The sequence below is a fragment of the Monodon monoceros genome, unplaced genomic scaffold (genome assembly GCF_005190385.1).
Source record: "Monodon monoceros isolate NGI ecotype Baffin Bay Population unplaced genomic scaffold, NGI_Narwhal_1 Super_Scaffold_15, whole genome shotgun sequence".
Lineage (NCBI taxonomy): Eukaryota > Metazoa > Chordata > Mammalia > Artiodactyla > Monodontidae > Monodon > Monodon monoceros.
Window position 1 is genome coordinate 12,463,517 of NW_021703771.1, and position 24,099 is coordinate 12,487,615.

The window sequence follows — 24,099 nt, forward strand, 5'->3', positions numbered from 1 at the left end:
TGTAAAGCAGTGATGTAGTTGGATGTTGGCTTCAGTATTCCAGGCATTCTCTTTCTTAGAGACCCATTGAGTATGCGTTTAAGAGCTTTTGGATCGGAGCCAGAGGTTATGATGACCTCATGGGTATCATCTTTTGTGCTCTGACTCTGGTTAAGTCTCTTATCAGATTGAATTATGCTTTTCTCTCTCTCCCTGACCCCTTCCCCACAAGAAAATAGACGTTTTAATGAACTTTAAAAAAACAGAATACATATAATTCATCTTTGGTCAAATTCTAATACAGTTTTGGCCTTGAGTGTTATACACACTTACAATATGTTGGTCGAACTGAATTGCTGTCACCAAGTTGCCCTATACCACACAGAATGGTTATTAGAGCACTGACCACATGTTTAGTCTTTGTGAGTAAAAATATAAAATTAATGGCCTATAGGATGGCAAATTGTTTGGACTGTGGTTAAGACCTTTGCATTACTTTAAACCACTTACCCTAGAAAATTTTATAAGAAATATTACGAGGTTTATCTTGAGATAACAATTGATTCTGGGGATGTAATGTACAGCATAGTGACTATGGTTAAAATTACTGTAGTGTATATTTGAAAGTTGCTAAGAGACACATAGGAAATACTCATTAAATGTTGGCTGTTATCAGTTCTTGGGGTGGGAGGAGTAAAGGTCTGCCTAAAGTAAGTTTTTAGGAAGTTGTGCTTTGTGAGATGCGATAGGATCTCACCTACCATTCTCAGTAGTTTAGTCAAATATGTATTGTTCCAATTCAAAGTGGAATTTGGACTTTGTCATGTAACAGAGTACTAGGTACAGCCTCAATGTGGGTGGATATCAACAGCCAAAGCCCCCATAAGAGGCTTGATACTTGGGGATTTCAGAGGATGACAGCAGGACATACAGAAAAGAGCTTGTGCTTTGATATCAGATGGGCTGTGAGATTAAGGATGGGTTCTTAAAAATATCTCTGAATTCCAGATTCCTAATCTGTTAAAAAAGAAAAAAAATATGGTAGAGAGGAGTGGAAGGTAGAAATATTTTCAGGGTTATTGTGAGATAAACTATGAAACTACCTAAAATATGAGTGCTTTTTATTGTTTGTTTTATTCTTGTTTTGGGGCTGAAAGTCATAACAGTTTTGGAATGGACCATTGCTTAGAGAAAGTATTTATAGACTTTTGAAAGTGGTATTATTCCAGGAAGGGAGTATGGTAGTGATGCTCTAAGTGTCGTTCTCAAACCAGCGACATCACTATTACCTGGGAACATGTAAGGAATACAGATTATCAGGCCAACTCCAGACCTATTGAATCAGAAACTCTGGTTGTGGACCCGAGGGATCTGTGTTTTACAAGGCTTCCAGGTGATTCCAAGGCAGCTTCAAGTGTAAGAATTACTGAAACAGGATAAAGGAGAAGGAAGCACCAATTCTGTTATTTTTTGGACTGCTTTGTGTTGGTGGCATTTCCGTGGGTTGCCTTTTCATCTGTTGCCTCTTCTTGACCTTCCTTTATCAGATGGTTTGCCCACAGTGATGGCCGCACGCGGTCAAAGTGGAGTGCTGCAAGTGTTTATCATTGTTGTCTAACCTTTCTTCATGTTCTTCTTTCGAAGGATTTGCCTTTGTTACTTACCGTTAAGTGGAAGAACATTGGAACCACTGGACTTTGCATAGTTTGCTTTCACACACGCACAAATAAGTAGCTAACATTTTGAGGGACTCCTGCAGATTTCCAGAGCTTTCTCTCTGCAGTTCCCTCCTCTGTGGGACTCTGCCCTGACAGTTCTTGTATCTCTGGCTTCTGAATTCCAACCTCAGTCTGCTCATTTCTCTGAGATACTCAGGCTCTGTTTGGGTTCCAGCTCCTTGCATTGTGGCCTGGGAACTGCCTTCAAGCAAGAAGCTGGTGCAGTGTGGGGTTCACCTTGGTTTCCTTCTCTAGGAAGTTAGAGCCCTGCATGCTTTCTGTCCAGTTTTGTTTTGCTGTCTAGTTGTTTAAGGTGGAGTGTCAATCTGGTCCTTTTAAACTCCATCTTTGCTAGAAACCCCCTGTTTTATGGGGGTAAAATTTAAATACAAGGAAATGGAAAAGATTAAGTGTACCATTGGTGGCTCTGATAAATTAACACACCCGTGTATATCAGCCCCATGAGATATAGAACATTACTGTCACCCTGGAAAATCCCTTCATTATTCTTCCCAGTTAATCCCTTTCCCCGTCTCATAGAGAAAACATTATTGTTATTTTTTCCACCATTGATAAGAGTGTTGTAGAACTTCATTTAAATGGAAACTTAGAATATGTATACTTCTATGTATGTTTTCATTATTCACACAGTATAATGTTTTAACATTCATTCGTGATATCGAGTGTATCTGTAGTTCATTACCTTTTATCTCTGAGTAGTATTCCATTGTATGGATATGCCGGAATTTGTTTTATTCCATCCTGTTACTGATGACACCTGGGCCATTTCCAGTTTTTGGCTATTACAATTAAAGTTGCTATGAACATTCTTGTACAAGTCTTTTCGACATATATTTATATTATCTCTTGGGTAAATAAATGAGTGGATTTCCTGGGCTATAGGGAGATTATATGTTCAGTTTTATTAGAAACTGTGAAACCTTTTCCAAAAATGGTTAAGCCATTTTACATTTCCACCAGCCATGTATGAGAGCCTCAATTACTTCATACACTTCTTAATTTTAGCTCTTATGGATGTGAAGTGGTATCTCGCTGTGATTTTAATTTGTGTTTCTCTAATAACTTATAACTTTGCATACCTTTTCATGTGGTTGACTATTGACTATTTTTCTAGCTTCTTTTATGATATATGTTTATGTCTTTCGGCCATTTTTTAGTTGGGTTGCTTGTCTTTTTCCTTAAGGATTTTTAGCAGTTCTTTATAGAGTTGTATCCAGGTATTTTGTCAGGTAAATATATAGTGAATATTTCCTCCTAGTTTGTGGTTTCGCTTTTTCTTTTCTTAATGATGCCTTTTGATGAGTAGCAGACTTAATTTTGATGATGTCTAATTTATCAATATTTCTTCAATGATCAGTGTGTTTTATGACTTTTATCAATAATCTTTCTTATTCTCTAATTCATTCTGTTTTCTTCTCATTTTAGTTTTTATGTTTAGGCCTGTGATTTAATTAGATGTGATTTTTGTGTAAGATCTGAATAGATGGCAGTGTTCCTTTTTCCATATATTTAACTAATTGTTCTAGCACTGTGTGTTGAAAAGACTTTACTTTCCCAATTGCCATTGTCGAAAATGAATTGACTCTAAAAATGTGGATCTAGTTCCAAACTCGCTATTTTGCTCCATCGATGTATTTGTCTATCATTATTCTAATACCACATTGTCTTGATTGCTTTGTCTGTATATTGTGTTGCAGTTAAGCCGTTTGATTTGTCCAGCTTTGTTCTTTTTCAAGATTATTTTGGCTATTCTAGTTTTTTTTTTTTAATTTCAGTATAAAATTTAGAATTATCAAGTTCTACAATGTAGTTGATTAGAATTTTGATTTAGGATTGTTTATATGGGTCAATTTGAGGAGAATTAAGATCTTAGTAATGTTAAGTCTTCTAGTCAATGAACATTGTACATCTCTTGATTTATTAACATCTTCAATTTTACTGGACGTTTTATAGATTTCAAGGTAGAAGTCTTTCACATCTGCTGTTAAATTTATTCGTCATCATCATCATTATTATTATTCTGACTTAAATGGATTTTTGCATATTGACCTTGTGTGCTGAGACCTAGCTAAATTCATTCATAAATTCTAATAATTGTTTGTTCTCAGCTTCCTGAGGGTTTTCTGTAGACATTCATGCTCTATATTAATAAGTAGAATTTTACCTCTTTATTTCCAATCTATATATCTTCTTACTTTTTTCTGTATTCTACTCCCTGTTATATCCAGTAAAGTATTTAATAGAGTTGAGAAGAGTGGGTATCCTTGTTGTATTTCCAGTCTTAGTGGTAAGGCATTCAGTGTTCCATCATTAAGTATAATACTTCCTGTGCACTTTTGTAGAACTTTATCACAGTAAGTTCTGAACGTTCTATTCTTTTGTTTGTTTGTTTTTGTTTGTTTATGAAGAAGTTTTTTTCTATCACGAATCAGTTTGCACTTTTTAAAAGTTACTTATGAAACTATTAAGATGATCATAAGTTGCTTTTAAAATAACTTACTTTGTTAATATGTTGAATTACAGTGATTGATTTTTGAATGGTAAAGTAATCTTACATTCTTGGAAAAACTCTCCTTGGTGATGATGATTACTCTTTTTATAAATGGCTCTTTGATTTGCTAGTATTGTGTAAAGGATTTTTGAATCTTTGTTCGTTACGTATATTGGTTTGTAGTGTTTATTTTTTCCCCCTGTAATATTTTTGTATTATTAGTATCAGGGTTATACCAATATACATATCAAATTATAAAACAATGTGTGGTGTTTTCTCTTTCTTCTGTTTTTCACAGAAGGAGTTTGTGAGGTTTGTTCTACCCTACTTCCATTAGTTTTTTGTTTTTTTTTTTTTGTGTGTGTGTGTGTGTGTGTGTTTTGGCCACACTACACGGTTTGTGGGATCTTAGTTACCTGACCTGGGATTGAACCCGTGTTCCCTGCAGTGGAAGTGCAGAGTCCTAACCACTGGACCTCCAGGGAATTCCCATAGTTTCTGAAAGAGATAAACTTAGTACAATTTATTCTTTCATTGTTAACTAGAATCTAGTAGTGAAACCATATGGGAATGGAATTTTTGTATGAGTGTGGGTGAGGTTTTTAATAAACATTGAATTTCTTTAATAGGTATAGGGCTCCCCAGAGTTCTTTGTCTTCTTTTATCAGTGTTGGTCAGTATATTTTTTTTTCAAGAGTTGTATTTATTTCATCATAACTTCTCAAATTTATTAAAATAAATTGTTCATAATTTTGCTTTTTTAATGGTTGAAGGGCTATATAGTGAAATCACTTCTGTTTCTCCTGATCATGATATGATTGGTGTTATTTCTCTTTTTTTCTTGATAATTCCTTCTACATATTTATCAATTTTATTAATCTTAAAAAATAGCTTTTGCCTTTTAAAAATTGTTTATTTTCTATTTAACTGCATTCTGATTATATCTTTATGATATCCTTCCTTCTATTTCCTCTGGATTCTTTTTCTAATTTTCTAAGGTGGAAATGTAGGTCATTGAATTTAAACATTTCTTTTATAAAGATAAGTATTTATTTAAAATAAAATTTCCTTTACAGGCTCTTTTAGCTTCCTCCTTCAAATTTTGATATGCTGTGTTTTCATTATTATTCAGTTTGAAATATGCTTTCAAAGTACTCTAATTACATTTACAAGTTTTTCTTTGTCCCCTGTTTTATTTAGAAATGTTTATTTTCCAAATAGTTGAGAGATTTTCTAGAAAATTTCTAATTGTTTTTCTTATGGTTAGAGAACATATTGTGTAAGATTTCTGTCTTGAAATTTAAGGAGAATTATTTTGTCTCAGCATATGATTTGTATTGTTGAACGTCCCATGTTAACTTGCAAAGAATATGCATACGTCTGCATTTATAAGTCGTAATGTTCTATAAATACCAGTGAGTTCTAGATGGTTGGTAGTATTTTTCAAATCTTATATAATCATCATTTTATTCAAGGTCTAGTTACTCTACCAATTACTGAAAGAAATGTGTTAAAATCTTCGCATATGATTGTGGATTTGTCCTCTCTTCCTTACGTACTTTCAATTTTTGCATCATATATTTGGAAGTTCTGTTATTGCTTTTATGTGCATACAGATTTAGGATTGTTAATCTTCATTGACCTTTTTAAATTATTATGAAATGTTCCTGTACGTCTCAGGTAATATTTTCTTGTCATGAAGTTTCTTTTGTCTGACATTAACATACCTGTTGCAGATTTCTTATGTTTACTGTTTGCATTTTCAGTTACTTTCAGCCCGTATTTGTTTGAAAATAGTTAATTGCTTTAACCTACGTATTTTCAGTTTAGCCCTTCGGACACAAATCAAATAACTTAGGTCGAGCATCCAGGTAGAAGTTTTACTTTGAGATAAATTGCCAAATATATGTGTAAATTAATGATCCTCCTTTATTTTCTTTATTTCAGAAAAATTAGTAAGGGAGTAAAACCCAAATCTTACAATTTTGTTATAGTAATTGAAAGGACAAATAGATACAGAAACCATGATGAGTTAAAGATCTGAATTTCTTTTACAGCCTGGGTTACTTTGGGAAATTCCTATGGCTTTAAAGAAATGACTTTACTTGATTACCCTGGAGTAACATTGAACTCCTGATCCAGCTAAGTCTAGTTTTTGTTGGAGTATACCATTTAGAAGATGAAGTAGATTGATATTATTTTCAATAAAAGGCCTCTTTCATGGCCATAGCATAGCGTAATAAAAGAGGTTCTAGAAATTCTTAATACAAGTGATGTTACTAAAAGAAAAAAAAAAAAGGTGCCTGTGCAGCTGCTGTTCTGCCTATATTTTCCATGGGCACCAAGGTTCAGACCTGGCTATGGTGTCATCATGAGGCCAGTTCTTAGCTATCATGACACTGTTTGGGTTGGTAATCTCAGGTTGGCCAGGTCTAAACTTTAAGGAGGAAGGCAAGTTCTGACGGTAGAAGAAATAGGGAGTTTGGAAAGTGTGGTATAGTTGCCTGGGAAAATTAGACAGCAGGTGTTAGGCCACAGGATTGCTGATGCCTTTGACCTTGAAAGGGCCCTGTTACATGGGTAGAGGTAGGTGTTGGTTACAATGATGGGAGGAAAGCCGGGAACCAATTCCTGCCCCATTCCCTCACCTGGTACCCAGAGACATGTGCCTTATTCTGTCTTTCTTGTTCTATTCCCTCTATTCTGTCTTGTAGAGGGTTGCATGCCAATCTTTTGGAGTGGCCTGCTGCTCCTTCTGGTACTCCTTAGTTGGTTGAGGGTTACAGTTGTACTCAGAGGGGAAGAGGGGAAGTAGTATGGATCCTGTGAATTGACAGGTCCTTGGTAGAGAAGAGCATTATATTGATTTGATATTTGTCACTGTCTGACTTTGCAGGAACAATAGGACTAGGTTGAGAGTCTGGGCAGAAGCAGGTAGAGATGCACACTGTAGAGGAAAGCATGAGGACCAGTCCTGAGTGATGGCTTCCCTACAGCAAGGGCTACATTGCCTCTGTTTTTGTTGTCTGCAGCAAGTTGAGGGGCTGAGTTTAAATGGACAAAAGGGCAAAGAACATCAAGTGCTAGAGGATGTCTAGCATCAAAGTGCTCAATATCTGTGAAACGGTCTCCCTTTTTTGTGGGCCATTCTAAGGCAAGTAAAAAAGTAGAACGCTAATCTATCAATATTTTAACTGCAAATCTAAGTAGAAAGTAAAAGAACTTTCTACTTAATAAAGACTTACTTGTGAAATGAGGCCCTGTGAGAGGCCATGAAGCGTTGCCAGTTGCTCTGTGAAATTTGTGGTGATCTCCTTGGTGAGACTTACATGAGTGAGATAGATGGGAATTAGGACACTTCTTCAGAGTTAAGATGAGCCTTAAAGAAAATGTTTCTGTGCTGCTGCTTGTGCTTCCTTGAGTTCACATTTCAAGTGCACAAGTGAAGTCTAAGATGGCGTGGTGAAAACACACCTTATTTCCTAATGTGTCATTTACAAAAGGGGACTTCTTTGGATAGGGCCTTTTACCTTTTGCAGGGTACTCTGTGCTCACCATCTTCCCTCTTTAGTCTTCTGTTTTCCTTGATGCTCAGGCCCTGGCTCAGTGGTCCCAGCTGCTCCTCTGTCTCTTCTGGAATTGACTGATCCTCTCTCAGTTGCCTCTTCTGGTGGTTTCTTTGGATTCTGGCTTCATTCTGCAGTCTTCCTCATTTTCTGACTAACAAAAGATTCCAAATTTGTGCAGTTTGTGAATTTGAGTTATGTAGATTATCAGACTTTTTAATAGAACAATATGATTGTTTTTGTGATAAGCATTATGTCTTTATCAATGTGTGAAGTAGCTAGGAACTAGGAAATACCTATAATTCTTCCAATTTATTTTCTAAATACGTGTTAATCGTATGTATCAGATCCCCATTCCTTCTGTGGATTTGCATAGTGGACGATGATTACTGATTTTGCTGAATATACATGACTCTGCGTTTCTGAATCAGTGTACTTTTTGCTGACTTATGAAATGTGTGTGATGCACTTTTCCTGTGTGAAATTCTGCAGTATTTCTTGCTAGAATCCAGAGAAAATCTTTTCTATGACAAAAAAGAGGCATTGAGGAATCCAAAGGTGAGAGTTGGGAGGTTGCATGAAAAGAAAACCATGTTAAGAGACTCTGTAGACAATTTAAATCTATGTTTAATTAATTCTTTCAACAAAAGGAAGATTACAGGTAGTTAGCCTGTTAATGATGGGAATGAAACAGAAAGAAAAAAAGCAAGTATCCTTTTATCTTTCTAAGCCTCTTGTTAAGCACAGACTCTTTGCTGAGAAAGCTTTAAAGACCCCCTTAATAATTAAAGTGGAGGGACTGGAAATCTTGAGGAGCTCCTGATTCTTTTATGTAAAATTTCACATGATGTTAATCTGCAGAACAATTCACAGTACAGTATGTGCTGAAACTATAACAGTAATTAGAGAATTTGTCAGCTGGATCTGATCTAAAAAGTGCATGTTAGGCCTTGTCCAAACTTTACTGAACTTATCAAAAAAGGCTTGTAATGTCTTACCGTTCTGGCATTGCCATAGCTCAGCTGTCCCCAGACTGGTATTTGATAAATGAATATGGCATTATGGTCCTTGGGATCTCCTCCAGCATCCAGGCTTGTCTTATCGTAGTCAGCTCAGCCATTTAGGGAATGTTCAGCCAGTGTTCTTCAGTTTCTTGCTTTACTGGGAAAGCAAGTATTTATCATAGGGTTTACATGAGATAAAATCTGGTTTTCTTCCTTATAGCTTACCCTCTGACCTAAACCTGTGTATGAACTAGATTTTGTCTTGTATTTTCTTTACTCAGGAGTTATACTGGTGAAAGTTTAAGGGTATACTCTAGAAAGGCATAAGTTTAGAGGGAGTAGACTCATTGGAGGTAGTCAAGAAAGGATGCTTTGTAAAGTGAAGAGAGGCAGATGTGACCTCCAGGTTAACTAATTAAATTCCCCTCCTAATCCATTCTCCCTGCAGTGCCACTCTCCCTAGTATGTAATTAACAAAGACTAGCTGAGCGCGGGGGTTAAGAGCTGGCCAAGCAGCCCTCTGTGACTGCCTGACCCGCACCGATATAGTCACTCACTCATTCAGTCCTTCGAGTACGCAGTAGAATGCCTGCTATGAGCCAGTCAGCTATCATGGCACTGGGGATACAGTGGCTAGTAGCTTGCTGCTTAGTCACACTGGAAAGTTTTTCTGCCCCCACTACCTCCAAAATCCACTGTGTATTTTGAATTAGAAGGAACACAAAATACATCTAACGAAAGGACATGCATCTCCTATGGACCTGGAAAGATCTGAAGTCCACAGGCTAAGTGTTATCGAACCGAAGTTGGGTCCACTCACCCGATGTGCAGCGAAGCCAGTCTACTGACCCCAGGTTGTGAAGGAAAGCACAGCATTTATTGCAGGGCACCAGGCAAGGGAATGGGAGACAAGCCTCAGATCCACTTTAGCTTGGTCTTTGAGTTAGGGATGTTTTAAAGGCAAAGAACAAAGGTGCAGGGATTAATCATTGTTTTGTGACATTGCGGTGATATTTCTTCGTCCTTAATCATAGTTTCAGGGGTCAGGATGACTCTGGTTTATTATTCTCTGGCCAGGTGGTCCACGGCTTAGGGGCCTGTTAGGAGAAACAACCTGAGTTTGTATGTTAATGATGATAACTGTTAGAGCAATTTTAGGACATTAACGCTGTTATGGGCAGCAGCAATCTTAGTCATCTGACTCTGGTTGATTAGTGTTCAGTTAGCACAGGACGGAGGTCAGAGGGGACAAGAAAGGGAATAAAGATTTGGATAGAGAGATTAGTAATAAACTCGGTAAGGGAACTCCGCTTTAGGGGGACGTGGTTTCATTAGTAGAACTTGGTGAAGGCTGATCAGGAAGGGAGACTAGAAAACCTAGGAGGCAGAATTCTCATTCCGTTGGCTGTGTTTCCTCAGTTCTGAAAGCACTTGGACAGTTAAACATTTCTGAACATGTTTAATGTGTGATTATTTCATTTTTTTTCTGATTTTATTGAATTTACTGTTTTTTTTAACTTCTTAAAAATTTATTTTTATACAGTTTTTAAACATTACACTCCATTTACAGTTACTACAAAATATTGGCTCTATTCCCTGTGTTGTACAATACATCCTTGAGCCGATCTTACACCCAATAGTGTGTACCTCCCACTCTCCTACCCTTATACTGCCCCTCCGCCCAACTGGTAACCAGTAGTTTGTTCTCTATATCTGTGAATCTGCTTCTTTTTTGTTATATTTACTAGTTTGTTGTATTTTTTTAGATTACACATGAGTGATGTCATGCAGTATTTGTCTTTCTCTGTCTGACTTAACTTCACTTAGCATAATACCCTCCAAGTCCATCCATGTTGCTGCAAATTTCATTCTTTTTTATGGCCGAGTAGTATTCCATTGTATATATATGTACCACATCTTCATTAACCATTCATCTGTTGATGGACACGTAGGTCGCTTTCCATATATCTTGGCTATTGTAAACAATGCTGCTATAAACGTTGGGGTGCATGTATCTTTTTGAATTATCGTTTTTGTTTTTGTTTTTAGATATATACCCAGGAGTGGAATTGCTGGGTCATAACGATAGTTCTATTTTTAGTTTTTCGAGAAACCTCCATACTGTTCCATAATGGCTGCACCAATTTACAGTTCCACCAACAGTGTACAAGGATTCCCTTTTTTCCACATCCCTGCCAACATTTGTTGTGTTCTTTTTCATGATAGATGTTCTGACAGGTGTGAGGTGTTATCTCATTGTGGTTTTGCATTTAGTAGTTAACATTAGCATCTGTAGTTAACATCATGTGGGAAATATTTTCCCATACTTTTAAATGTTTTCAGAAACATTTTCAATTAAGTTGTATAATATGTGACAATTTAATTAATACATTTCGATTGTTAGATGTTGAAGCTGGTGACAGGTTTTATTTTGTTTTGTTTTGGTTTTGGTTTTTTGTTCAGTAGTTATAAGTAATCCTGTAAGACCATCTATCTGCATAAAGTTTTGTTGTAGTTCTGGTCATTTCTTTAAGATAAAATCTTAGGACTTGTATTGCTGGGCCAAAGGGGGATAAATGTTTTGAAGGTGTTTGGTACATATTAGGAAAATATTTTCCTGAATGGTTATCTAATTTAAACTTCCATTCCTCTTATATATGAGTGATCTGGGGCTCTTCATAGAATTTTCGTCAATGATCTTGGAGATGAGCTAACTTCAGAATTATAATTTAAAATAGTTTTGACAGTACAGAGAATTGGTTAGTTGATAACAAATTTAAGTTCAGTAGGGGAAAATGAGGGTAGCAGAAATAGGGTAGATAAAAATTGCTAAAATACTGTTTGCTGAGTAGCTGTTTCTGCACGCATGCCTGAAGGAGAGTAGAGGACAGAGGGAAAATGACTAGATTTTTCAGTAGCCCAGTGGGGAACTTTGTTATGGTGAGGACTGTTCCCAAATGCAAGAAAAAGAAAGCCCATTTGATCAAATGCACTATTCTAAAAAGACTGTTAAAATTTTATATTTTAAGCTATTAAGAATTCAAAGACACTAAATACCTTATTGAGCAACATTAAATGTTCATTTTAATTATTTAGTATAATTATTTGAGCATAAATTGAATTTACAAAAGTCTTTCTGAAAGTTACTTCTGATTTTTTTTCTCAGTTAAACAGAGGATATATCTAGGAAGCTCATCTTTTTCTCCATGAAATTTTAGGGGAAATAGAATTATTTTCACCTTGCAAATGGTACTTTGAGGATAGGAATGCTATCCTAAAATAAAGAAGGCATATATTTATAATACACATGTACAAAAAAAAAAAAACAAATATGAGGAAGGAGCTTAAAAGCTTGCTCTGTTTGGGTGTAGGTTGTGGTTCTGTGTGTGTTTTGAGTGTGATTTATACCATAGAGTCTGCACCAGAGATGTCTGTTAGCAGTCGTATTCTGTTTATTTATGATACACTTCTTTCTGATTAATGTTCAGAAACGTGACCCTGGGATATTTTTGATCCAGAAGGACTTTATAATGCGATCTTTTTTTCCATTCACTGATACTCAGCATGGTTTTAAGACTATTAACAAATCACATATGATGACTTAAAAATCAGAACATTTAATTAATCAGCTTGCTTGAATCAGTTAATTAAATATTTCCGCAAAATGACAGGGAGTTTGCTGTGTTTTATTATCAGAGAAGTTTGTCCTCTTATGCTAATAAACTGTTTTCTTTTTTTTTTTTTAGCCAAGATTCCCACCATTCATAATTGAATGTCAGATTCTTTTCTAACAGAAACACTTTAAATAGGTCACTTATTATTAATTACTGTTACCTTTGTTATCTTCTCTCAGTACTGTTGTATATACGTGTTAACCTTCCTTAGGGAGAGACATCCGTCCCTGTGCGCTTTCTGCACAGCGTGCCTTTGTGGAGCGCTGAGAGGTGGGTTCTCCTGCTTCCCGTGCCGACACAACAGATGGAGGATGAGCCAGCCAAGTGAAAGGGGTGCTGTGACAGCTAAAATAAGTGGAGCTGTAACTCTTATTAGTTTGTCCATCTTAACAGTATCTAGTCCTTGGTGTATTCTCCAGCTGCGAAAGTTGGGAAAATGGCAGCTGTATTTTGCTTTTAGAAATCCATTTTTTATAAATTTTTTTCTGATTATAGTAGATATATATTCAATGCAGAAAATCAGGAAAATTTAGAGAAATATGAGAAAAAATCAGTAATAATTCTCCAGTAGAGGGAAGTCCTACTTAATTTTTGTACATGATTGGGTTTTACATATAATTTCATGAACTCACTGTCTTTCCCCTCAGCACATCATTAACACTTTCCCACGCTAATAACAATATCTCTGAAGATTCAGTATTTAATGGATATGTAATTATCATTTGTATGGTATATGATTATTTACTGAAATGGTTGTTGGTCCCAGTTTTAAATATTATAAATAATCCTGTAATGAACATATTGTACATGCATTCTTGTGTTCATCTCTGATTATAATAAAACAGCATTATGCTACCTGTTAGATTGTATATTTTCAGGAAAATTTATAGGATATCAGATAGGTACTCATTGTAGAGGGTGGGAATACATCTGGTAAGATTGGATATGCAGCCTTTCAAGCTGTTCTTTGAAAGGTGCACACAGGGCCTTGGCAGCTGTAAGACTGTCAGGGCATCATAATTGCGGAAAATTCATGAGCAGAGAAGTGAATGGGAATGACCTTGGGCTGTGTACATCTATTTGTATGACTGTGATCCAACCATGGTGGAGAATAGCCTTGAGAAACTGAAGGAAATGAAGGTGGGAGTGTGGAATTTGAAATTATGTTAGTATGTAGATGTGGCAACTAAAAGTCCTGAATTTTCTGCACCGTTGTACTTTTTAACCATTCATTAAAAATGTTTATGTAGCATGTTTTATGTGCAAAGCCCCTAAATTCAGTAAAGCATGGTGGAGGTCCACAGGGCCTTATACTTCATTTGTATTAAACCAGTGAACGTAGTGTCATGTTGTCCTCATAATTGTCAGACTGGTACAGTGTTGGTTTGGAAAAGTATCCTCACGGTGGCAATTGGAAAGCTTTGGAGGTGTGGAGTCAGAGCAGAGTCATAGCTAAAATGATGCAAATATTTGAAAGATTGTTCTAAATATAGATTAGAGGGGCTTGGTGAGAAGCAGGAATAGTGGGTAGACGTTCACGAAGGAATTCAGGATTGGGGGGCACTGACTTCAAGACTTAGAGTGGATTAGAGGAGTAGAAGGGCTTACATTTAAACGAAGGATGTAATTTAGTGATTCTGATTACACAGTGAACTCTTTGTAAGATGTAAAAGCCTCAGTCCTACCCCAGATTTGCCGAGTCAGAATTTTGGAGGGATGAGACCAGGTATATATATTAAAAAGCTCCCTCAGAAGGGAGGGAGACACAAGAGGGAAGAGATATGGGAACACATGTATATGTATAACTGACTCACTTTGTTATAAAGCAGAAACTAACACACCATTGTAAATCAATTATACCCCAATAAAGATGTTAAAAAAAAAAAAAAAAAAAGAAGCTCCCTCAGAGATTTCAATGTGTGTCTCTGGTTAGAAACCACTAAATGAATTAATTTGTGTTTTTTTGAATTCCAAGAAATTGTCAGATTATCCTCACCCACTGTTTTGAATCTTAATACACTTGATGTACATGTGTTTGCATTTCTCTTCTGCGTGTTTTTTTCAAACTGTCTTCAGTTCCTGAGAAATTTTTCTGCTACTTGGTTTCAAGTTGTAAACTTACTAGTGTTATCCTGCAAAATCAATTTTGAACAAATGAAATGTACTGCAAGGAATTTCTGTAACTTTTTTTTCTCATTACATGATAGGGACAAAAGCCAGGATGGATGATCAAGCATGGTATTTGAGAACTTCAAAGCTGGCTCTGGCCTTGGCAATTATCCACTCAAAACCAGCAGACAAAAGCAGCAGAGAATACGCAGAGCATCTTGCAAGGACGGTGTCTGGGCAGGAATCAAAGTGGAGAGCAAAAGTCAAAGCCTTGGAAGCTGAAGTTCTGCAATTACGTCAAAAACAACTTCTGAGCAGGATTTGTTCAGGATCATTTGAGAGTGGTGAGTGGATGAAACCTGGGGATGTATCAGTCTGTTTTATTTCAGCGTCACAGTTATTTAGAAATTTGTTACCAAGACACCGTTGTTTAGTTTCCTAAAATTAGACTTCTTCTTCTTACCCTATAAAGATTTTTTATTTCTAATCATTCATGAAAAACTTATTGTCACTTTCTAATCGATGGGGCTGCATTACACATGGGGATGGAGTTGGAGAATAAATTGTCTAGATGCAAAGGCAATAATAATACTTTAAGTTTACTGGAGAAATTAATTTAAAAATCTCATCCATATTATTTTACTCTGTATTTTATGTTACTTTTATATTACATAATTCATCCAGCAGCTCTGTATCAGGTACCAGCTCTGGACCAGACATGCAGTGGGTGATGAGGACCCAAAAACACATAGAGAGAGGTGCTGCCCTTACCGTGAAGTACCTACCATTCCAGCAGGGAAAAAAGACCTATATATAGATAATTAGCCCAGTTGTGATGAACGTTATCATAGAGTCAGTGACAAAGTGCAGAGCAGAGCAGGAAGCCATTCATTCTGCCTGGTTTCTGGAAGGGCTTCTCAGGTTTGGCCCTCGCGGGTCTGTCCATAATAGTGAGGTGGTCAGAGCCTGCAGCAAGAGGCAGGAGCGTGAGCTGGGCAGCGGGGAGAATATATGCCCCCTTCACCATGGCCAGCGGGACATCCCAGAGCCCAGAGCACCGTAAGGTAGAGATCTGACAGGGAGAGGCAGAGAGGTGAGTAGGGACCACGCTCAGAAGGGCTTTGGATGTCAGCCTGAGGAATGTTCCTTATCAATGAGTTGGCCAAACAACGTGTGATCTCCATAGAACCCGTGAGAGGCGTGAAAGGGGGACTGTAATAATGACACGAGGACAGCAGGGAAGACCAGGACCCGCTAGGACAAACCAGAGCACATGGGCGCCTCCTTCGTCAGGAGCCGTTCACCTTTTTAACTCAGAGGACTGACCCTCACATTGTGATTATGAAATGTAATTCTGCCGGTTATTTGAAAATGTAAATCAGATCGTGTTACTCCTTTGCCTAAAACCTTTCCCTGACTTCCCGTAGTGCCTCGCACTAGATTCCCCCTTGTGGCTGTGGCTCCTGACGCCACGGTGATTTCACTTCTGCTCCCCTGCACGAATATACCCTCCCGCTCTGCACACAGCTCCAGTGTCCCTGGGCTTCCTTCCAGCCTGTGCAGGCTCTTCTCGCCTCGGAGCTTTGCTGTGCTCGTCTCTCTGATGTGTGGCTGCCTCTTCCCTTCCTAGAGGTCTTATTCTAAGTGACCCCTGCTCAGTGATCACTACAGGTATAGCACCACTCACAGTTATTTTTTACCCAAACACCCCCCTATGGGTTATGTATCTGTTTGCTTACTTGGTTGCTGCTTGATCTCTTTGACTTGAGTTTGGGTTTGCTGAGGAGAGGGTCTTTGATTTGCTCACCACTCTCTACTCAAGACCCACCCCAAAGCCTGCCTCACAGAAGGTGCTCAATCCATATTTGTCAAATGAAGTGGAGCGTAGAGGATGCTTTGGCTGTGGCAGTGGTTGGAGGCAAGGAGGCAGCTTCTAAAAGGGTTTACCAAGCCCACGTGAAGGGTGATGTGTTGAACTAGATCTGTGATAGGGAGAACCAAAATGCACGGTTTCAGAGTAGAAACTTCAGAAGTTTGTGAATGAGTTAAGAGGGGGTTTTAAGGGAGCTGGAGGCGTGTAGGATAATTGAGGTTTCTAGTTCTTGTTCATTAAATTGATTGCGATGCTTTGACTCCAGATAGTGAACACAGAAAAAAGCTTATAGGATGACAGGTTGAGTCCAGGTCTGTCTGAGAGTGTTCTGAACATATCCCTGAGTATATAGGCATTACCTAGAAGGAAGGTAGAAGTATGGTCCTAAATCTCAAAGGGGATGAGCAGACTGGAAATATAGACTGACAGTAAGGATTTCTTGGTATTTAAGTGATAGTGAAGTTATCACTGTGGATGAGGCTACAGGGAGGGTGCAGCTTTGACAGGGAGACTGCAGGTTCCAACACTGCAGGGTGGGCAGAGGGAAAGGAGCCGTTGGAAAGACTGTGACTGTCATATTAGGATGTGCAGGTGTAGTGGACTGGTGCCTGCCATGGGTGGTAGTAGGGTACTTGCTAGGTTCAGGCAAACCCTGCTAACCCGATACCCATGGTGTTACTAAATCTCATCACTGTGTGAGCAGAAACAGTGTTACATGATTTATAGCCACATTTTAGTCTCTCTCGTCTTTCTAGGCAATGGCCTCTTTGAGAATATCTGTGAATGGCAAACATAATTATTTTTAACTTTTTTTGTGCAGTCATATGACTGATATAATGGCACACATGTAAAAATTCCCAGTAATATTGAACTGTGAATATCATAAGCATCCATGGTGTCAGAGCTGTTGTTTACCGTCAAGGGTCTGTTTACAACACCGCTGCGGTGTGGGGTGTGGGATTTGTTTGGGACGTGAGTGGACCTGATGGTGAGAGCCTTCAGGATGACTTGTTTTTACACTGAAATCTTTCACTTACAGTGCCTGTGAGAGGAATTCTCGAATGTCATGTAATTAAAATCTCTTTCACTCGCAGCGAGAGTTGCAGGTAAAGCGTTTCAGTGCAGATGTTTGCAAGTAGCCTGACTCTCCATCTGTTAGCTTAAACTTGAAAAATGAGGAATAAATGGATAGATTCAGATAAATAGAGTCAGTATTAAAGGGGAAAGGAAAAAAAACCTAAGAAAGGGGGGCTATTAGATTGATAGGAAAATAAAGGAGGAACACAGTTGGTTTTTAAAGATGTATGACTTGAAAGACTGACACGCCTTGCTCTAAGAAAACTCCATCGCTGAAAATCAAACTATTTTATAGGCGTATTTATATTTTGTGTATTTATATTATGTGTTTATTTACACATGCATGTTCTCCAGTGTTCGGAGACTACAGGCCCTCAAAAAATGGTGAATGGAATCCTTCCTGACGGATTGAGAGGCTGGGGAACTTAATCTACAGCATTAGCTATCCATTGAAGCAACCAAACAACCCAGAATTAGATAAAGCAGAGCTGAAATGGCAAAGTAAACAAATAAGGAAGTATGATATGGTTTATACAGCATTTCAGGAACTCAGCTATTTCTTTATTCTGATTTATTTTTCTGTAGTTTCTTAAAGGGAAATATTCTTCTTTATTGTATTTGTTAAGGGGCTAGACTATATAGAGAAGGGATAAATAGAACTTGCTCTTGGAATTAAGCCACATTTTAATTTTACCTAAATGCTTCTTATTAGAGGAAGGGAGGGAGGGAGGGAGGGAGGATGGATGGATGGATGAAAGAAGCCCAGACATCTGGTGTCACACTTCTTAAAATCTTCTGGGTGATGTGTGACAGACAGGTTAGCTGTCTACTCAATAGCCAGCTTCCTTCTTCTTTACTAAAACACTCCAATTTTGTTTTGACAGACATGTGCCCATGCCTAGTGGGTTAATCTATGAAAGGCTTAGACTTGTTTTGCCAGTATTATTCTGTGGTTAGGCAGTGGAAGCTAAAGAGGAATCTTTAGAGCTTTTGGTAAAGATTCACCTCATTGTATAAAGAGATTGAGGCTTGTGAAAGGTAGGAATTTTAAAATGTTTTTACCTCAACCACTTGCTTCCTGTACGGGCACTGCCACATGAAGATGTGATGCCTGGAACTGCGGTAGCCGTTTTACAACCATGTGGCAATATTGAAAAATTAATGTCAACATGGTAAGGATGATAAGCAGGAGGGTGAGAGGAGCCTTGGTCCTTCTTGTCATTGCTGACCAGCCAAAGCAACTCTAGGATTACTTTATTATGAATTTTGTTTTAAAAGATAAATAATGGTTTAAGCCACGGTTATTCACATAATTCTCTTCCTTGTAACTGAACACATCCTAACTTAAAGAGTGGGGAAGTGGTGGGGATAATGAATAAATTAGAGAGCTTTTTTTCCCCAAGAATCTTCTTGATTTATAGGGGAGAAAATGAGAGAGAGAGAGAGAGAAAAAAGTGTTCTTTTATCTAGAACAGCTTCCTGTTAAATGATGGCCTTATAATGTTGCGAGCATTTAGGTGGGGTCTGAGTAGGTAGTTGAGGGAGACACAGAGCATAGAGATTGGCCAGGAAGACATTAGTGGTTGTTCTTAAATGTTGACCAGGGTTTGAAAGGGATGTGACGACAGGCACAGGGCCTTGTTAGTGGGAAGACTGGCCTAGGACTTCAGTGAGCAGATTTAGATCTAAGCTTTGAGTGTGTGTGTGAATGTGCTGGTGGGACCTGGACGGTTGCTGTGAGACTTGCACAGTGCTTTGGCATTTACAGGAGGGACAGAGATGGATGTCCTGTCAGGCATATGCTTTTTCCCCTACAACATAGGCACTCAGTATCTTCATAAATGATACATAGGTTACTGGATGAGCAACTAGCTAAAGTTAAAAAGTACAAGAAAATCAAACCAAATTAACTCATCGATTTGTCTGTTTATTTAGTAAATACTCATTGAATCTGGGGCTCAGTTATCACGGGCTTGGAGCTGGGGAGCGTGGTGGGCAGGGCAGCACCATCAGTTTAGGTTGAACTCAGCTCTTGTCCGTTTGGGGTCCTGAGGAGCAACCAGCACAACCAGATGGCTGTGGAAGCTTCACCATCCTTCTTGCTGACACTCTTCAAGTTTGTCCAGCCTCCTCTGCTGTTCCCATCACTGCAGCACTGCCTACCCCAGACCCCACTTCTCATTTCCTGTAAGTTTGCATTCAGGCAAAGGCTCTCAGCCGACTGGTGCTGCTGAGGTATCAGAGCAGGGGCTGGATATCGCCGCCACCCTGCTCGGAGTTTGTCTTGGCTCCCAGCTGCCACTCTTCTGGCGCCGCCTACTCAGCCTCTGTCCCCTCCCTTCCTTCTCACCCTGTTGCAGACCACATAATGGGGAGACACCACAAATAACAGACTTGCAGATGGAGCTCAGCATTTATATGTTGGGGCCTTCCCTGTTTTACAGATGCTGAAAGAGCATAGACTATGAATGCATAGCATTTCCTTCTTCACATGAGCTCCTATAATATAAATTGTCAAATATAATAATAATGGGAATTTGCTTAAAATTGCAGTTGATTTAAAGCACACATGCATAATGTACATAAACATCAGAGAATACACCCTTAATTTAGTAGGGATTCTAATGAAAGCCTGTACAGTAATTTAAAGTAAATTTATAATTGTACGTTAGAAATGCTTTACTCATTATATATAAAAACTGAATTAAACTTTTGATATTAGAGACCACTGTCAACATGCAAAGAAATTAAAGTTAAGGCTGAAAAAGCTCAGTATCAAATGGCTTTAACAGTAACAGCAGTAATTTAGAAATGTGAACACCTTCCTTATCATCTCAGACGCTGGCTCTGGTGGGAATGGTGGAGATAGGGAATCAGGAGGGCCGAACAAGTCCTGGCACACGGACGAGGCCTGAGGGAGCCGCAGAGGCTGGGACTGGGCAGGGCGGCCTGGCGTCTCACATGCGGAGTGTTCCAGGTGGAGGCCATCCGTCCTCCCATGCTCTTCCTGTACCAGGCTCCGAATGTCCCTGTGTGGTGCAGCCTAAGCTGGGTTTCAGGTAGGTATCTGGCATGTCCAGGTGATGCCCTAGTTGGGGTGCATCTCTGGATTCCCTCCACTTCTCTGCATTCCCAGTACCACTGTCCAGGTCTTGTCTGAAAAATCCCAACTGGACTCCATCATGTCTGTGGGTGTAGCCTTGCGGTGTTCAAGTCCATATTGCAGCCTAGTCTCAGGTCCTCTCACTTACTTTAGGATGAAGTCCTCAACCCATAAAACGGGCTCCAAGCCTCTCCACAGTGTGGTACTTGCTTCCCTCTCCAGCCCAGCCTCTCACCACTGTGTCCTCCACATTCTGCTCGGCGACATGCGAAATTTCTTCCACTTACTTGAATCCACCTTGTTCTCTCTCAGCTCCAGGCTTGTACACACGTGATTTCTCTTTGGGAGGATGTGTTCTCCCTCTCCTTTTGGTCTAGTTGTGCACTACAGTATTCTTTTCTGCTGATGTAGTTTTAAAATCTCTTTTGCCTTCCTTGACTACCTCCCTAGACTAGATCAGATTCCCCTGCTAGGGGTCCCCGTGATATTCTGTACTGTTTACGGCATTTTTGAGCTAAATTACAGTGGTTTGATCAGCCTGTCTTCCCTGTAGGGCCTACACTCCATGCTTTCAGGGAGTGTGTCTTTTCTCATTACCACTGCACTCCTAGGTTAGCACAATACCTGGCATGGAAGGGCTCCTTGGTGACATTTTTGAATGAATATGTTTAGAAAAGGTTTATGTGGGTGTTATTTAATACCTCGAACAAAGTGGCCTTGCTGATCTGTCATTTCTGGAGATCTACCAAACCCCTGTAATGATGAAAGGAGAATCAGAGAGGGAGGTCCAGCATCCTAGGAAAGGGAACCGACTCAGGTAGGGTGAGTATCAGGGCTCTTCCTCTGAGGGAGCTGTGCAGGCACACAGTCATGTAATCAGAACAGAATAAACAAAGCGTGACAATGTTGAGGGCCCCTCTGCGGAACAAAAGCTAAAACTGCTCAAAGTACTTGTGTATTCCTAGGTCTTTACTCATTGTGATATTTTTGGAATAGTTTAACCTGTAGCAAATTTTCATCTAGTCCTTTCATTTAGGATTATATTTAATTTTTTTCGGTTTTATTTGTGTTTTTTGAATGCCCTGCTGTTGGTTTTCAAATTTCAAGATTCTGTTAGAAATATGAAAGTACCTTGAGGATTTTGGATTCAATACTTGGATCCTACACATCCTAAAATTTATTTTTTTGGATAAGTTCAGTGTGCAGTGAAGAGAATCCAGGTAGGTAGCTGTGGGCTACAGTTTGGAGTGGGAAAATTGATGGAATAATATCAATTCCATTATCAAAGCCAGGAGATCAGATGATGAGGGTAAATGGGAGCAGGCTGGAGACTGTGCATTTCTGATGAGCTCCCGGGTAAGGAGCCGCGGGGCTGGGGAGTCCCTGGTGGGGCGTTGGTCTGTGAAGGAAGGAGAAGTGATAGGTTGGCAGTTGGGGGCGGGGCATGCAAGGTGGAGGGAAAGTTTTCTCTTTAGGATGGAAAAGACATTAGCCCACTGGTACTTTGGTGGGAAGGAATTGGCAGAGAGAGGAAAGGGGAAGATACAAAAGGAAGATAACAAAGGAATCCCAGGTGGCTTGGGGCCCTAAACCTAGAAGAATTACAGAGCACACACGGAGAGAGGGAGAGACGGGCCCTGGGCCCCAAAAGGAGCCGCCCTCTCTTCTGAAGGAGGGAGTCGCTGCCCCTTGATTTGTGTTTCTCTGAGTCGTTCCTGGCAGCTCTTCAAGGAGTTCCTTCGCTTTAAAGCTCTCCCGGCCCACCCAGCGCCCCTGCTTCCTAATGACTTCTGGTTGTGTTGTTTCTTTTTTCAAACTGCCTTTGGAGTCTCATTCTCACATTTCTTTCCCTGCTGTTTCAGCTCTGGTCTGAATCCTCCCTACGTCTTTCCCTACCTCTTGCTTTGGTTGTATAGATAAAGGAATGAGGAAAGCAAGTTGGCTAACTTGCCTGAGGTTAAATGGATGGTAAATGGAGTGGGATTTCCGTAGGATCCTTGAACCATGCCTTTCTAGTACTTGAAGGTGTTTTCTTAAACAGGTATTTCTCCAACTGTGGTCCCCAGACCAGCTGTGTCAGCATCAGGTGGAGATGTGACAGATTTACAGACCTCACCCCTGACCTGAATCAGAAACCTTGGCGGGAGAGCCAGCATCTGTGGCTTAACTAGCCCCCCAGTGATTCTGCTGAAAACTGAAGTTTGAGAACCACTGAAACCACTGAATCAAACAAATAAACGTGAAATATATGTTCAGGGAGCATAGTGAGACCTCTCCAGAAAAAGGGTCAAACCATCCGAATGTCACACATCAAGGGATTTGCTGGCAAGACTCTGAAAGTTTCCTTAATACCAGCTGATACCCTCAGTCACCAAAGAACTGAGAAAATATTCATTTAGAGCCTGATTGAGCTGAGGCAGGTAGTAGAACTTAGAGAAAATGAATAAAAATATAAAATAGTAACATGAACATGACTCTAACAACCATGTTTGATACTGTTCCATACCGTTCAGTGAAATATGTGTGTAAGCATAATAGGAATACAAGGAGTGAGTATTGTACATTCTTGTTCTAGGAGAACTTCTCTCTTCCCTCCTTACCCCTCTCTCCTCTCCTCCTCCCTCCATCCTGCTTCCCTCATCTCTTCCTCATAAGCACCCTATGTGCAATCCTGAATATATGCCATATTTTCTGTATATATGTACAGTTGTATAAGACAGCTCCCATTTTTGCAGGGGAAAATATTTCTTATATCTATTTCAAGTAATTTTAGAGATACATTGTAGGGGAAAATATTGCATAGGAGAAGCAATATACTGTATTCTAAAAACTAGTAGAAAATCTTAAATTCTGATAATATTTTACCAATCCTTCAAAAAGAATATAATGTAATATACCTAAAAAGAAATATATTGCCAACAATGAATGCTAGCATGGTGCAGGCCACAAGACAAAAAACACTGAGTCATAAGTAAAGTCTGTCACACATGTAGAACTATAAACACAGGTACTTACATTGTATTCTGGGTGATTCTGAGGGCCGAACCAGGTAACCTGGTTATCAAATGAACTTGAATGAATTCCTAAATGGAATATGCAGGTACAGTCCTCATTCAGGAGGAAGGGCATCATTACATATTTCTCATACTGCACCTAAACTGTGGTCTTTTCAGTTGAATCTCCTGTTTTAGAGACCTCATTTCTGTGATTTTTAAAAATTAAATTTCTTGTAAGCCTTTCTTAGAGTTACTGTGAAAATTAAATCTATGGACGAGTGCCTGGCTGGGGTGTGCGCTGTAAAGGGGACAACGGGGCTGGGAGCTGCTCTCAGCCACCAGCAGATCCGTCCTATCACATTATCAGTTATTTCATGGTAAGTGTGTGATAATTTTTCTTGTTTTCGGTCGCTCCCATTTCTCTCAGAGTCAGAGAGAAATATTGCCTGTGTGTTTTTAATTCATTCAGACCACGTCTGCCAAGTTTT

General features: G+C 39.1%; 1 protein-coding gene across 1 annotated transcript in view; it reads left to right on the forward strand.

Annotated features, from left to right (window-relative positions):
- The first annotated feature begins 14,674 nt into the window (after positions 1–14,674).
- Positions 14,675–24,099, forward strand: part of MEI4 (meiotic double-stranded break formation protein 4) — a 198,503-nt gene continuing 189,078 nt past the window's right edge. The window contains exon 1 of the mRNA XM_029224287.1: positions 14,675–14,906. Coding sequence (XP_029080120.1) covers positions 14,675–14,906 — 232 coding nt within the window. The remainder of the gene's footprint in view (positions 14,907–24,099) is intronic.